General features: G+C 40.6%; 1 protein-coding gene across 3 annotated transcripts in view; it reads left to right on the forward strand.

Annotated features, from left to right (window-relative positions):
• Positions 1 to 13,318, forward strand: part of abcc1 (ATP binding cassette subfamily C member 1 (ABCC1 blood group)) — a 121,678-nt gene that overhangs the window by 2,067 nt on the left and 106,293 nt on the right. For 2 of the 3 annotated variants that reach the window (XM_084677105.1, XM_084677106.1), the window contains exon 2: positions 8,672 to 8,848. In XM_084677105.1, the coding sequence (XP_084533231.1) occupies positions 8,672 to 8,848 (177 nt within the window). Of the gene's footprint in view, positions 1 to 1,178; positions 1,525 to 8,671; positions 8,849 to 13,318 lie in introns of those variants that run through there. The other variant, XM_084677107.1, reaches the window with a different exon arrangement.

Here is a 13,318-nt window from a genome sequence, read left to right on the forward strand (position 1 = left end):
TATTTGTGATTGATGCCATCAAGACAGATATTCATAGTTTTTTTATGTGCATGTGAAAAAAAAAAAAAAGATTTATCATCCTTATAATAGTTAAATTAGATTTGGTATGCCAGGCTACTTACCATGCAGCTTTCTGGTGCAGTCTTGTTTGAATTATTGGCCCGCCCACCATAGCAACCATAAAGCAATCAAATCCCCTGTTACTTGTCAGGGCTGGGACCCCCAAACCTTAAATGGCCCATTTTACCTGATATCACCCTATGTATGTGTATATGCATGTAGGCCTATGTGTAGATCCCTCTTTGATTTCATTGACTGGGGCATCGCCAGGAATATGATGAATTGATTCATCAACTGGTTAAGCGCCAAGTACACTTTTCTTACAGCAACGCATGCTGTGGCTTTGCCAATGTTTTCTGCATCGCCTATACTGTATAAAAATGTAACCTACCTGACGCGAAAAACCTCAAGGCTATGCAGAGAGTCTGAAGCACAGTAAAAGTTTCAAGTAGCTTTATTGTCCATTTCTTCACGTCAAGACATAAAAAGGAATCGATATGACGTTTCCCACTCTCCCACAGTGAAACATAAAAAGCACAGGCACAACAGATAAGACATTTCTTAGAACATAGCGTTACATATTCACATACAGCAGCATAAGCTCATAAAGCATAGCTTGCTGCGGCGTGTGATATTTGCAATGTACGGCCCGAGAAGGTCTTGCAAATAAATGAGTCCTTGTCGGCTGAATCGATATTGCTCAAACAAGAACTCATCCGTGTGAAATAAAGGATCTTGGCGATAGTGAAGAACTATATTGGTATGGAAAGTTAATCGAATTATATCTCCTTGGTCAGCTGGGTCTCTCAAAAAGGGAGCTGCCAATTATTTTCCGGGGGTGTGGCAAGCTTATCCAGCTACACTTACGTTAGCCTGCTCTCGAGCAGGTTAGTGCTAATTGATATGTTACTATGGTGATTTATCTAAACTTGCTTCCACGAACCAAAAATAGGGGCGTGTTTTATCTTAGCCTGAAAATTAGCTCGCTAAACTGCTTAGCGAGCTACGACGAATACCCCCCTGCGCGCGTGCGCACACACACAGATTTATGTTATTATTAGAGACCTCAGGTTTCTGTGATTATGCAGACTTTTGTGCGACTGTTCACAGGGTAGCCAGCCTGTATGACTTCCCACTCTTAAATCACTCTTAAAGAAGGAATGTTGTTTATTTAAACAATTTCTGGTTTCTTCAGTAGGCCTACTCTCTTTCAAAAGATTTAAATAGACTTGCTCAAAGTGGCATTTGTCATCCATCCACAATATCATACGGTCAGAGATCGGCTTATAGCGCCCTCTGTCTGTAACCTTCTCTACACTGATGTCCAGAAGCGCTTTCACAGACTGGGGTTATGAAACCAAAGCTTTAGCACCACCAAATTATCTAGCTAGCTAAAGATAACTTAAACTTCGGCGAATGGGTATTGACAAGTTCTGCAGTGTTGACGGTTCCGATCCATTTTGGGTAAGTTTTCCCATAGCGACCTTTCGATAGCAGCTTACAAAGTTTATCCAGTTGTTATTAGCAGCAAACGGCTTTGCTCACGTTCTCGTAGGGCAACGCTAGCTAGTAGCTGCCTATAATATTGATACTAGGATGCAGGTTAGCAGCAAGCTACTAGCTAGGCCGTTATTGTGTCGGTGAGGCTACTATGTATGTGTGCTGGAATAGTGTAACACTGATTGGTGATATTTTGGTTGTGTATACAACAAACAAGGTTTAGATATTTTCTTTGTTTGCTTGATAAACTGCATCATTTTTACTGCAGCAGATTTGTAAGAAAAAATTCACTTTTGTACGCCAGACAGCTATCTCGCTAGTTAGCAAACCTTATTGTACAGCAGCCTAAATTGCTAGCTAGTCAGGCAATCCAAAATAAACTTGGAAGTTGGGATCACTTCACCGCACTATTGACTGTTATACTATAACAATCAGAGGCGTGTTGTTTGCCGGTGTTACGTCCCAACTGGTTCCCAATTTAACTGGCTCCCCAGCTGTGCGTGCACCTATCAGTCTGCCTCTATCACCACATTCGTCACAAATTCACAAACATATTACTGGCGATTTCCAAGTCGGATCTCATATTTGCTGCGGCAAATATGAAAGTAGGCATATGGGCCACGTGCGCACTACATTGCCTGACGTTTTCATACTCATAATTCAAGTCAGAATATTAGTCTGAGAACTCTCCGTTGGGCTGTGAGTATGGGAACAAGTAAAACAAATGCCTCTTCCCTCAATTGGATAGACCAGTGGTTCTCAACCCTGTCCTGCATGTTATAGATGTTTCCCTGCTCCAACACACCTGATTCAAATAAAAGGGTCGTTATCTAGCTCTGTAGAAGCCTGGTAACGAACATGCATTTGTATCAGGTGTGTTGGAGCAGGGAAACATCTAAAACAAGCAGGACAGGGGGACCCTGAGGACAGGGTTGAGAACTACTGGGATAGACCTACAACCAATAAGAGCAACGTAATATGTTGTTTGTTGAAAACAAATTCAACCCAAGCTCTCTTTGGTGACGTGGTTGATTACGTTACTGTTGATCATCTGTCCATCATTGTATAAAGCCCGCCTTGACAATTTCATTGGTCCGAACAGCTCCTGTTCAGACATAGTTTTTCCCCAAACGTGCCCCCCCAGACCCAACTTCCCGACCACATTTTTTGTGGGCGGGGATAAGTTGGGCTGGCAGCCAGGCTAACTGTGAACTATACCAGCTCTGAAAAGTTAGCCAAATGGTTACGTATTTGTTAACTACGTTGGCCTTCAGGTAACATTTTGATTTGGCTTCTTCTGAATCAACTGGTTCCCATAGACACTACCCGAATGTAGGCTACTAATCACGTATTTGGGGTTGTTTGGAGGCTATAGCTGTCTTTACCACATCATCAAAGCTCCTTCTGACACCACAAAATTAATACCAAGAACGTCGCTGCTAACCCAGACAATACAATCAAAATACGTATAACACAACATGGAAACATTCGTTTCCTATGCGATTTGTGTAGCCTATGGCTGAGTGTTTCTTCGCTATATCTTTTGAAATAAATTCATTTCATAATTGTATATTCTGAACAAATGTAGTGAGCACTACATTACAGCCATTCACACCAAAATAAATGGAAGCTAAGAAAATAAAAGATTTGAGTGGGATTCGATCCCACAAGCAAAAACGCATGTTTTGTAGATATCCGTTGCATTACACCGCAAGCTACTGGGGAACATGAATGCACCAGTCACAAATTTGCTAACTACGTTGGCCTTCAGGCAACAGGTTTTGGTTCTTCTGAATCAACTAGTTACCGTAGACACTACCCGAATGTAGGCTACTCATCACGTATTTGGAGTTGTCTCTAGGCAGGGCTTGAAATTAACTTTTTGGCTTACCAGCCAAAATGTCTGGGAGATGAAAAAAATTACCGGCCAATAATATTTTTTACTGGCCAAAATTAAACCTGGCATTTCAGACGTACTCTGAAATTATTTGACATAAACAACCTTTACCTATGATTTTAATATCATTATAAATCACTCTCAGAATGCAGGGGTTTTTCCTGGGTCAAAATTGGTCTTTGGTGCTCAAAAAAAATAAATAATAATATATATATATATATATATTCCCACGTGTTTTACAATTTCCTTAAATTTTTTGTTCGTGCTTACACTATAATTCCAGGTTAAGAATACCAATGGAGGCTGCGTTGGAAATCGTTAATCAAAGTTTTGTCAGCATTTTGAGTGGAAATTTAATTTGCATTTGTACAGGTGTATTCGTGCACGTCGGGCTGACACTCACAGCGGAATGACTGTTTACTGGCCGCTCTGTCCATTCGCGCACCTCACAGTTGCATATTGATCAGACAAGAAGACACGCTTATCAACTCGATTACTATTGATTCAAACAGAACGAGGGTTCGGCTGTAGCCTACTTGAAACATACTATTGAGAACATATTCGCTGACATTTTTCATAGGCGACATTTTTCATTCGCTCGGATTTTCCAAATCAGAATTCTGATGTGACAGATCAATGGGGAATTGCTTTCCGAAATGCTGTGATCCTCAACCTTTTTAGTATTTTTAAATCTAACTATTTGTATTATCCTGTCATTCTCTAGCTGTTATAAAAGGTATGTTCCCAGTTTTCTGTCATCTACATGCGCGCACAACTGTTCGTGTTGGCGGTGCAAGCTTTTTTTAACCATAACGGGCGCGGTAGTCGGGAGCTGTACTCCGCCATTTCACTCGCCAAATGGCGGAGCATCGGACACAATTTAGTCGCCAGCCCAAATATCTACACGCCATTGGCGCTTGGCGGGTGCCAATTTCTAGCCCTGTCTCTAGGCAATAGCCATATTAACCACGATATCACAGACCCTTAGGCCCCGTTTACACGGAAGAAAAACGCATATATTTTCATGCGGTTTGGCCTTTCATTTACACGAAAACTGAGATTTTATCACGGAAAACGATCATTTCTGAAAGTGGAGATTTCTGAAAACTCAGTTTTTGTGTTTGCGTGTGCACTATCTTAAACGGAGTTTCAGGTTCTCAAACGTCACAGTATGGGACTAAAAAACGTAGTTTAACTTAATAGTTTATGGTAATAAGTGCTTTCGACTTCATGCAGCGCCGGCGTCGCCTGCAGCCCGGCTGACTTAATGCAGTCAATGGCTTTCTCAGCTTCATTGCAGCCGGCTGTCGGCCCTGCCGGTGCTGCATGAACTAGTGTAATGGGTCATTTAATTGTGAATTGCGTTACATTTCTGAATCACGAAATATATTTGAGCATCGCATTTGTGAATCATTCAAGCAAATGAACCTCGCGCCTGAAAGGTAAAGGAAGTCGATCGTGTTATCCTTAGTTGTTGTTGATTTTGAACATTCTGATTGGTTTGCATGGCTTTATCCTTCACATTACACTGCCGCCAACTGGTTTGGCATAGTTATAATGGCGCTCGGGGGCGTATATGCGGGTTCATGTAAACAGAAACATTTTTGAAAACGTACTTGTGTGTACGACGTTATTTTTGAAAACGGAGGGGCAGAAATATTCGTTTCTGTAAACACCCGGCTATGTGTAAACGTGGCCTTAATGACACCACTTTTTTCTATCATTTTTCACGTGACCTGCATAGGCTCTGTAGCTAGAGGAAACGAACGATTCGTTAATTTCCCGACTTGGTCTTTCTACGAGTCTTTGGATCATTCTTCACATGACCTGCATCTGTAGCAAGAGGGAACGAACGATTCGTTCATTTCCCGACTTGGTCTTTCTACGAGTCTTTGGATCCTTTTTTCACGTGACCCGCATTATATTGTTTAGTAGAGGAAACTGTTTCTTCAATCCCTTTCGCGTGGCCGCTGTTTTAGTAGCACATGCATGATATTCGCTCAAGTCATCATACTGACAGGTTTTGTTATTTTCACTTTACATTTACACTTACAGTTTAGTGCAGTGTAATTGTCTGCCGTGATAATTAAATGCTAGTGTGATAATAAATGACCCAATCATACAAACTGTCATGATACATTATTTTAATGACTCGAAAAAAGATTAGTTCATTTTACTGAACGAGATGCAAAGAACCAAATGATCCGAACTTCCCATCACTAATTCTGACTTTTTTCTGCTATGCCTTAGCTGCAGCTCACAAGCTCGCGACTGGTTGTCGCAAAGTATGACGTATGCAGCTAGTTGCAAGCATGCACGAGTTTCGGAGCTTAAGTGCTTATTTTCTGACATGAAGGAGGAAGAGGTCCATATAAGCAGAGCCTGTTTAAGGAGAGCATTGCCACTCTATTAGGCCAAGTCTCAATACTCCCCCTTACCCCTTCCCCTTACCCCTTCCCCTTACCCCTTCCCCTTACCCCTTACCCTTACCCCTTCCCCTTACCCCTTCCCCTTACCCCTTCCCCTTACCCCTTCCCCTTACCCCTTCCCCTTACCCCTTACCCCTTCCCCTTACCCCTTCCCCTTACTTTACCCCTTGCCTTTGGCCCTCAAAATTGAGGGGTAAGGGCTACATATCCCTAAGAAATGGGACACCACTTGGTTACAGGTAGGTCATCTAGCACGTATTAATATCTCCAAAGCAAGTCGTGTTATGCACTGATATTAAACAAAATTCGCTGCAAATGGAGTTTACTTAAAGGTGACATGACATGCTGTTTTTGGATGCTTTTATATAGGCCTTAGTTGTCCCCTAATACTGTATCTGAAGTCTCTTTCCCGAAATTCAGCCATGGTGCAGAATTATAGCCACTACAAGTAGTCCCACAATCAGCTTTCCTCAGAACGCGCTGTTTCTGTGTCTGTAGCTTTAAATTCTAATGAGGAGGAGAGAGGCGGCAACATGCGCTAATGTTTACAGGATGTATCGCAATGGCTCGTTGCCCCCGTTGCTGTAAAATGCCTCGAATTTAGCCATTCTCATCTGATCACCCTGGTTTGCAGAGGTGCACACTCAGTCATTTCAATGTGGAGAAAGGCGGATATCGCGAGCCATAACACCAACAGCAGAACGGTTATCCAAATAACAAAGAAGTGTACAACACTCGCGTTACAGCGTTTGTATTCACACACACACTTGATGCCATTTATCTTTACGTTAGCAACAGTAACTCAGCTGTTAGCTGCAGAGCTTATGTTAAAGCCACATTCTAAGGGTAGCAAGCTAGGTAACCATATACAGTAAAGCAACAACATGATATAGCGTTAGTTAACTTACTTGTCCAAGGTTTGTAGCTTGACCAAGGAGATTTAGTAATGATCCAGAATTTAATTTCAGCAAGGCCAGCTTTGAGTTGGCTCAAGTTGAGGAAATGTTTGGCGCAGACATACAACACTTTGGGAAGTTGTGTTGGCGCATTTCCAGCGAAAATACAATTAAGATACAATTAAGATACGGGTTGTGCAGAGGCTCGGATGAAGGAACAAAAAAAAAAGATGTGTGCTTGCATTTGTATATCCAAGCACTGAGGAACTGTTATGCTCCGTTTGTTTGCTCGCCATGATGTCTCTCCAGGAAAAACCGATATCGCACTCGCCCTTGCACGGTGGTAGCTCAGTTTCTCATGGGTGGGCTAGATGATCTGGTCGGGCAAAGCAGAGAGAGGGGAGGTAACCTTCCCCCTATCTACGTCACTAGGGGGAGATTTTCAAACAGCGCAATTGAGCCTTCATTTTGTCAAAGGCGGAGAAGAACACGCAGGGCTTGGTTTACACTTATCGAAAATTCTAGCCACTGGGGGACCAAAGGCAGGCTAGGGGAACTCATATTAATGTTAAATAACCTCATAAAATGAAGTTTTCATGTCATGTCACCTTTAAAACTGTAGACATGCTAGTTAGAGAAATGCGGGACTGTTGTGCAATTCAGCACTGTAACATTAGCGTACCAAACTACCGATTTTTAGAAACGTTTCAATTAGGAAAATGGTTGCAAATATATATGTTCAGGACTGAGTATAACACAAAACAAGACTGTCAATTTTTAATCAATTAATTAAGCCGAAAATATTACATTTATCTGACTCTCTGGATGATCTGGCCGCCATCGTTGCCGGTCGCGCAGTATTCACATAGCCCTAGGTTTCAAGTAAGCTCCCGATCTTACTTGGTTTTAAGGGGTGTATACTCCTTAGTCTTAGCCCTACCCCTAGCTCAAAAAGAGTATTGGGACACCACTAGCTCTCACGGGAACGCTCAAAACTAAGGGGAAGGGGTAAGGGTAAGGGGTAAGCGGGAGTATTGGGATTCGGTCTTAAGCCCCATTGTACCGAATTTGGCTGCAGTTCCACTAGAGTTCCAGTGGGGGTGATCGCGAGCGAATGCATGTTGAATGGGAGTCTATGGAGCTAAACGGCTAAATTTGTCTCTTTCGCCTGATTGTCGTTGAGAAATCTCCGATTTGATTGTAGTTTTAGCATGTTCAACATGGATTATAGGTCGAAAGTTGAATGAACGAATACTTATGTCCATTTGAATTCTAACAAGGTGAGTCGTTGTTACCCATAACACGCTAGCATTCTGCTAATGAATGCTGATTGGTTAGTGAAGGACTGATACGACCAGAGCTCCCGCTTGATGGCGTCCGAAGCGGAATCAGAATGTCAGAGCATTAGCGACATTAGCAACAACATTAGCAAGCCAAAACTCTTTCTAGCATGTGTATTGAAAGGGAGAGCCTAACCTGTCAGCTGGGTTGTCGATACCTTGAGAGAAAAAAGGAAGTGACCAGAGCTTGCCATAAAGCAGTAGCTCTGGTCATACGTATGACGTATGACGTCAATGACATTTTCAAAGGCTTTTTAGGACAGAAAGGTGACTTTAAAACAATCTAACAGCCAGCAGTGTCTTTCTTTTGCCTCCCCTTTTCAATTCAGAATTCAAATTACAAGACAAAAAATTATATCCTGAGAAAAGTGGATTTTGAAGGGTATAGCTCCATAGACCTCTATTCATTCTGCATTAGCTCGTTAGCGCCCTCACATGGAACTACAGTGGAACTTCAACCAGTTCAGAACCCGGAAGTTTCCCCGAGAGTGGCAGTTCTCCCTATGTTAGACATTCTCTAATATAAGTAAACTTCTCCTTCTCCCCCAGAATTGGAACCGTACATGGCACACCCCCAACCCGGACCTGACCCGTTGCTTCCAGAACACGGTGCTCGTGTGGCTGCCTTGCCTCTACCTCTGGGTGTGTGCCCCGTTCTACTTTCTATACCTCAAAAGCCATGATCAGGGCTACATATGCATGACCCACCTCAACAAAGCCAAGACTGTGAGTACACTTACACACACAATGCAACAAGTGTCTGTTTGTTTGTCAATCAGGGACAGAAGGAGGTGAGCAGTAGATGTATATCAGTGGCGGCTGCTGGTCTTTCAAAGAGGTGAAGCTAATTTTCGGCCTACATCCTAAAACATCCTATACTATCCCTGGCTAGTTCACCCCTACGACACTAGCCTAACCTACTGAATGAATTAATGAATGAACGATCTAACAAAACAATATTAATAGTGCTGTCAGTTTAACGTGTTATTAACGGCGTTAACGCAAACCCAAATTAACGGTGTCAATTATTTTATCGCGCGATTAACGCTCTTTTTGGCCTAGCAAACTTTGTAGTTTTTTTCACATGCTGTTGCAACAACTACCGACGTTAGAAAAACTACAACACCACACCGGATCTAGCTAGACCGGAAACAAAACAACAGGCACGCCAGACACTCGTTTGGCTTGCGAGCTGGCTAAAGAGTAGTAGCAGAGCCCGTTTACGGATATTAGACATTCTCTGGTAGTAGGCTAACGTTACGTTTTGAGTGGATGACGAGCGCGAGATGCCGAAATGGATGCCAATAAGATTCTGAATGGAAAGTTTGCTTTTAAAAAGTTGCCAAATGGTTCTATTGACAAGACCAGTGATCTGTGTGTTTTGTCGTTGTAAACTGAGCTATCATCGCAGCACGTCCAGTCTGAAATACCACTTGATGGCCAAGCACACAGCTGATGCGAATTCTCTGCCCCCTCGTCAAAGCCAGGCGATTGCAATGTTGTTTTCAATAAAAAAAATATTTGCACAAAGCAATCCGAACCACTTTTCTATGTTGATAAGAGCATAAAAATTTGAAAAAAGATTGGGACAAAAAGAAATCAGGGACATTTAGAATAGATAAAAATGTGCGATTAATTGTGATTAATCGCGAGTTAACTATGACATTAATGCGATTAATCGCGATTAAATATTTTAATCGTTTGACAGCACTAAATATTAATCTTGAAGGAGGAAATGTGGAAATTAAGTTAAACTGAAACAAGGAACGTGGTGTATAATTGTATGAACTGTATGATGAAAATTGTTTAGCAATTTTGCCTAGCAAATACCAAGAAATTGGTTGCTGCAGTTTGTCTTTCAACTACAGTTGCAAAATCCGCGATGGGACTGAGTTTGAATAGCTTTGATGACTTTTTATAGTACAAAAATACTGTCAATCAAAAGGAGATGCAGTCTTTCGACAGACCCTCCAATCATAGAAGGATATGGTTTTAAGACAATTTATTTAGATTATACAATTGCATATGATTAAACAAAGCTTTGTTGATCAGTCATTACGAAGGAGGTGCTATCCACACAAATCGTTCGCAAGAGTGATACCGGACAATAAGGAAAGGCTCCCTTATATGAACAGATACCAGATGTTAATAATCAATCAATACAGCGGTCACCATGATTGGTCAGCACTGGTCAGTGACAGTTTAGGATAATAAAACCCCCCAGGCCAGTGTCCCATGTTGATGCAGTTTCTAGTTTCAACAAACAGGATGCCTGGCTTGGCCATCTCCTTGGCCAAAAGATCAGTTCAGGTCAGCTCTGCCCAACCCCCAAGCCTAACTAAGACCCTCTGGATCTTAGTTAGGCAACTTAAAACAACACCATAACTACCTTAAGACAATCTGAGTGTCCATTCTACAGAGTAAACCACATCACAGAACCTCAGTTTCTGTCTATAACAAAGGAACTTACTTTTTACAGCTTAAAGAAACATAGATATTGTAACTATGTCAAAAATTGCCATTACATTCCATACTTAAAAAATAAATAAAAAAAATAATAATAATATAAAACATCCACACATAACATATGGAGGCAAGAAAATAAATGTAACCCCTTTAATCAAACATTACCCCCAAAAGAACAATAGAATCACATATCATTCCCATTATCCTCCTCATCCATCTTCAGTTGGCTATAGGCAATCTTCTTTCAGGCAGTGTAGTCTAGTCGAACCAATTGCAAACAACGATCAAATTGCTTACAGCAACTTTCAACGACACCGCACTTTGCGTACAGCTCGGAAATTGCCTTGGTACTACGCAGAACGCGCATCCTCTCCTTCCGTCTCCAGGCAAGGCCCACGCTTACAATGGCTAGCGTGTATCCACGTTGCTCTCCCCTCAACCTTAACCGCCGAATTAGTCGTCAGGAGAATCTGGTATGGCACCAGGACTTGAGTTTCAGGTCCTTCACCACAATCCAGTCCCCTGGTATCAAATTATGCAGCGGTCCAGTCACCGGATGAGAAATAGCCTTCACCTGTCTGTGGATCTCACACAAAGACTACAAAGGTTGCACAGTGATAAACAAGCACATTCTCACAAAGGTCAGTTAATAGGTAACTGACTTCTTGTCGTCTGACTTCATCTTCAAAATCCCATTTTGAAGTAATTAACACAATGTTGACTCCTATCAACACCAAAATAACTTCCTTAACCAAGTGTAGCCCACTATCATTATATATCCTCAAAGACAAATCTCATTGAAGAATAATCTAAATTACCAAAAGCCTGAAACGTGTAAAACTTCTTCCAACAATTTCTTCTATCAACCATCAACAATCATTAAAAAGTATCACTTCTCCAAAATGTAACTCTGAAAAATCCTTCTATCAATACTCAAATGCTTTTTCTAACCTTAACCATGAAGCTTAACGTGTTTCAATTCCTTTTCCCATATTACTTGTTCCACATATGAGTCTGACAAAATGACTATGCAATCATTAAAAATCCCCTTGTATGTTAAAATGTATGTATACTTGATATCACACAAACTGTAGAGGCATGATCTTGAACTAAGCAAAACCTCAAGGTAAATGTTTTATGCAGACCATACAACCTCCATTTCATTCTCATATCCTTCCTTTTTCTTGTGGTTTAGTCCAAATCTCCATTCCACCATTCCTTTCTTCATCTGTCTGCTGCATTCTGTTATTCTTGTAAAAAAAAAATACTCAAACAAAAACTAAATTCTCACTCTGGGTTAAATACAGTCAAACATTTTCAACTTAGCAGTATTACATAAAACTCTCACAGTCCTACCATAAAGTCAAACTGCTGAAGCTAAAGTCATAAAACTGTTAAAACACCAATAGTCATTTTCTGTTTGGATCAGTCAGTCATAAATTCAGTCGTATTACTAAACGTCATCTCTTCCTCTCTAAGAAGCCTGCGCTTCCCTTAAAGAATCTGTGACAAATATTGTATCAAAGTCACACAACAATTTTCCTTGAGAGACTCTTGTTAACCCTATTTAAACACGTATTTAAATTCACCAAATCAAATCTCTCTTTGTCCAACACATGAGGAAAACCATCCACTACCCCAAATCAGAATTTAATCTGTATGATTCCAAAATGAAACATAGACCTTAGCCAAACTTATCCCATCTATATTTCTATATAGGTTAGATAGTTAGAACTTCATAACTTGCTTTGGCTGCAGTCCAAAAACAGGCAAATTAGCACCAACCATCATAACGACAATTTATTATACATAATGAGTCTTCCCAAATCATTTCAAACCCCAAAGTTATAATAACTCTCTTTATGCACCAATATCATAATAAAACATTCTCATTACAGCGTAACTGTTCATCCCAAACATTGTATCAAGCTCCTGATAAAACATCCATATCAACTTAAAATCAAAATGACAATCAAACTCCAAATAAAAGCATATTGTAGTCATTTTCTCATTTCATAACCAAATTACATCCAATACCTCTATCAAACTCTTAAAAACCTTAGATTGTACTATTTTGACTTAAAATGTTGCCCATATACTTCTTCAAAGCATATGCATAGTTCCTTTTTCTTTTTAAACCTTTAAATTCACAATTTAACAAAAGTAAAATAAGCCCATAAAACAAAAACTTATTCTTTAACTTCTCAAAAGTCTTATCAAACCATGTAATACAGAATACTCCTTTGAATATTTACCAGCCATAACACCCTTAGCTTGCGTAATGCACGGATCTCAAATTTCAAATTTTCGCGGACCCAAATGAAAATATTTAACTTGAATATTTTTAATGTAGCACTTCTCACTTTCTCAATTACCCTTTAGTTTTTACTCGAAGAACTCAACTCAATCATATTGTTTCTATCAGTGCCCATTTCAAACTCGAATCAAACAACGCTCTATGGGACAAAGCAAAACCCTTTTTTTCTTCTTCTTTTGACAACACAGCTGGTTGGCGTTAACCTTCTATTTACTTAATTCCGTTCTTGTTTAACTCTTCCAATTGTATTAGAAACAATTTAGGGGTTCAACTTCTGCATTTTTATTGAATACCGTCACACATCATAGATGTGCCGCTTATAAATACAATTTCTGGTCGGAAAGGCTTCAAAAAGCCTCCCTGTTTGGCTAGGAATTACAACAAATGTTGATCATGCATTTGTTAACCACCTA

This window comes from Hypomesus nipponensis, chromosome 17, assembly GCF_054491055.1.
Source record: "Hypomesus nipponensis isolate SF chromosome 17, ASM5449105v1, whole genome shotgun sequence".
Taxonomy (NCBI): domain Eukaryota; kingdom Metazoa; phylum Chordata; class Actinopteri; order Osmeriformes; family Osmeridae; genus Hypomesus; species Hypomesus nipponensis.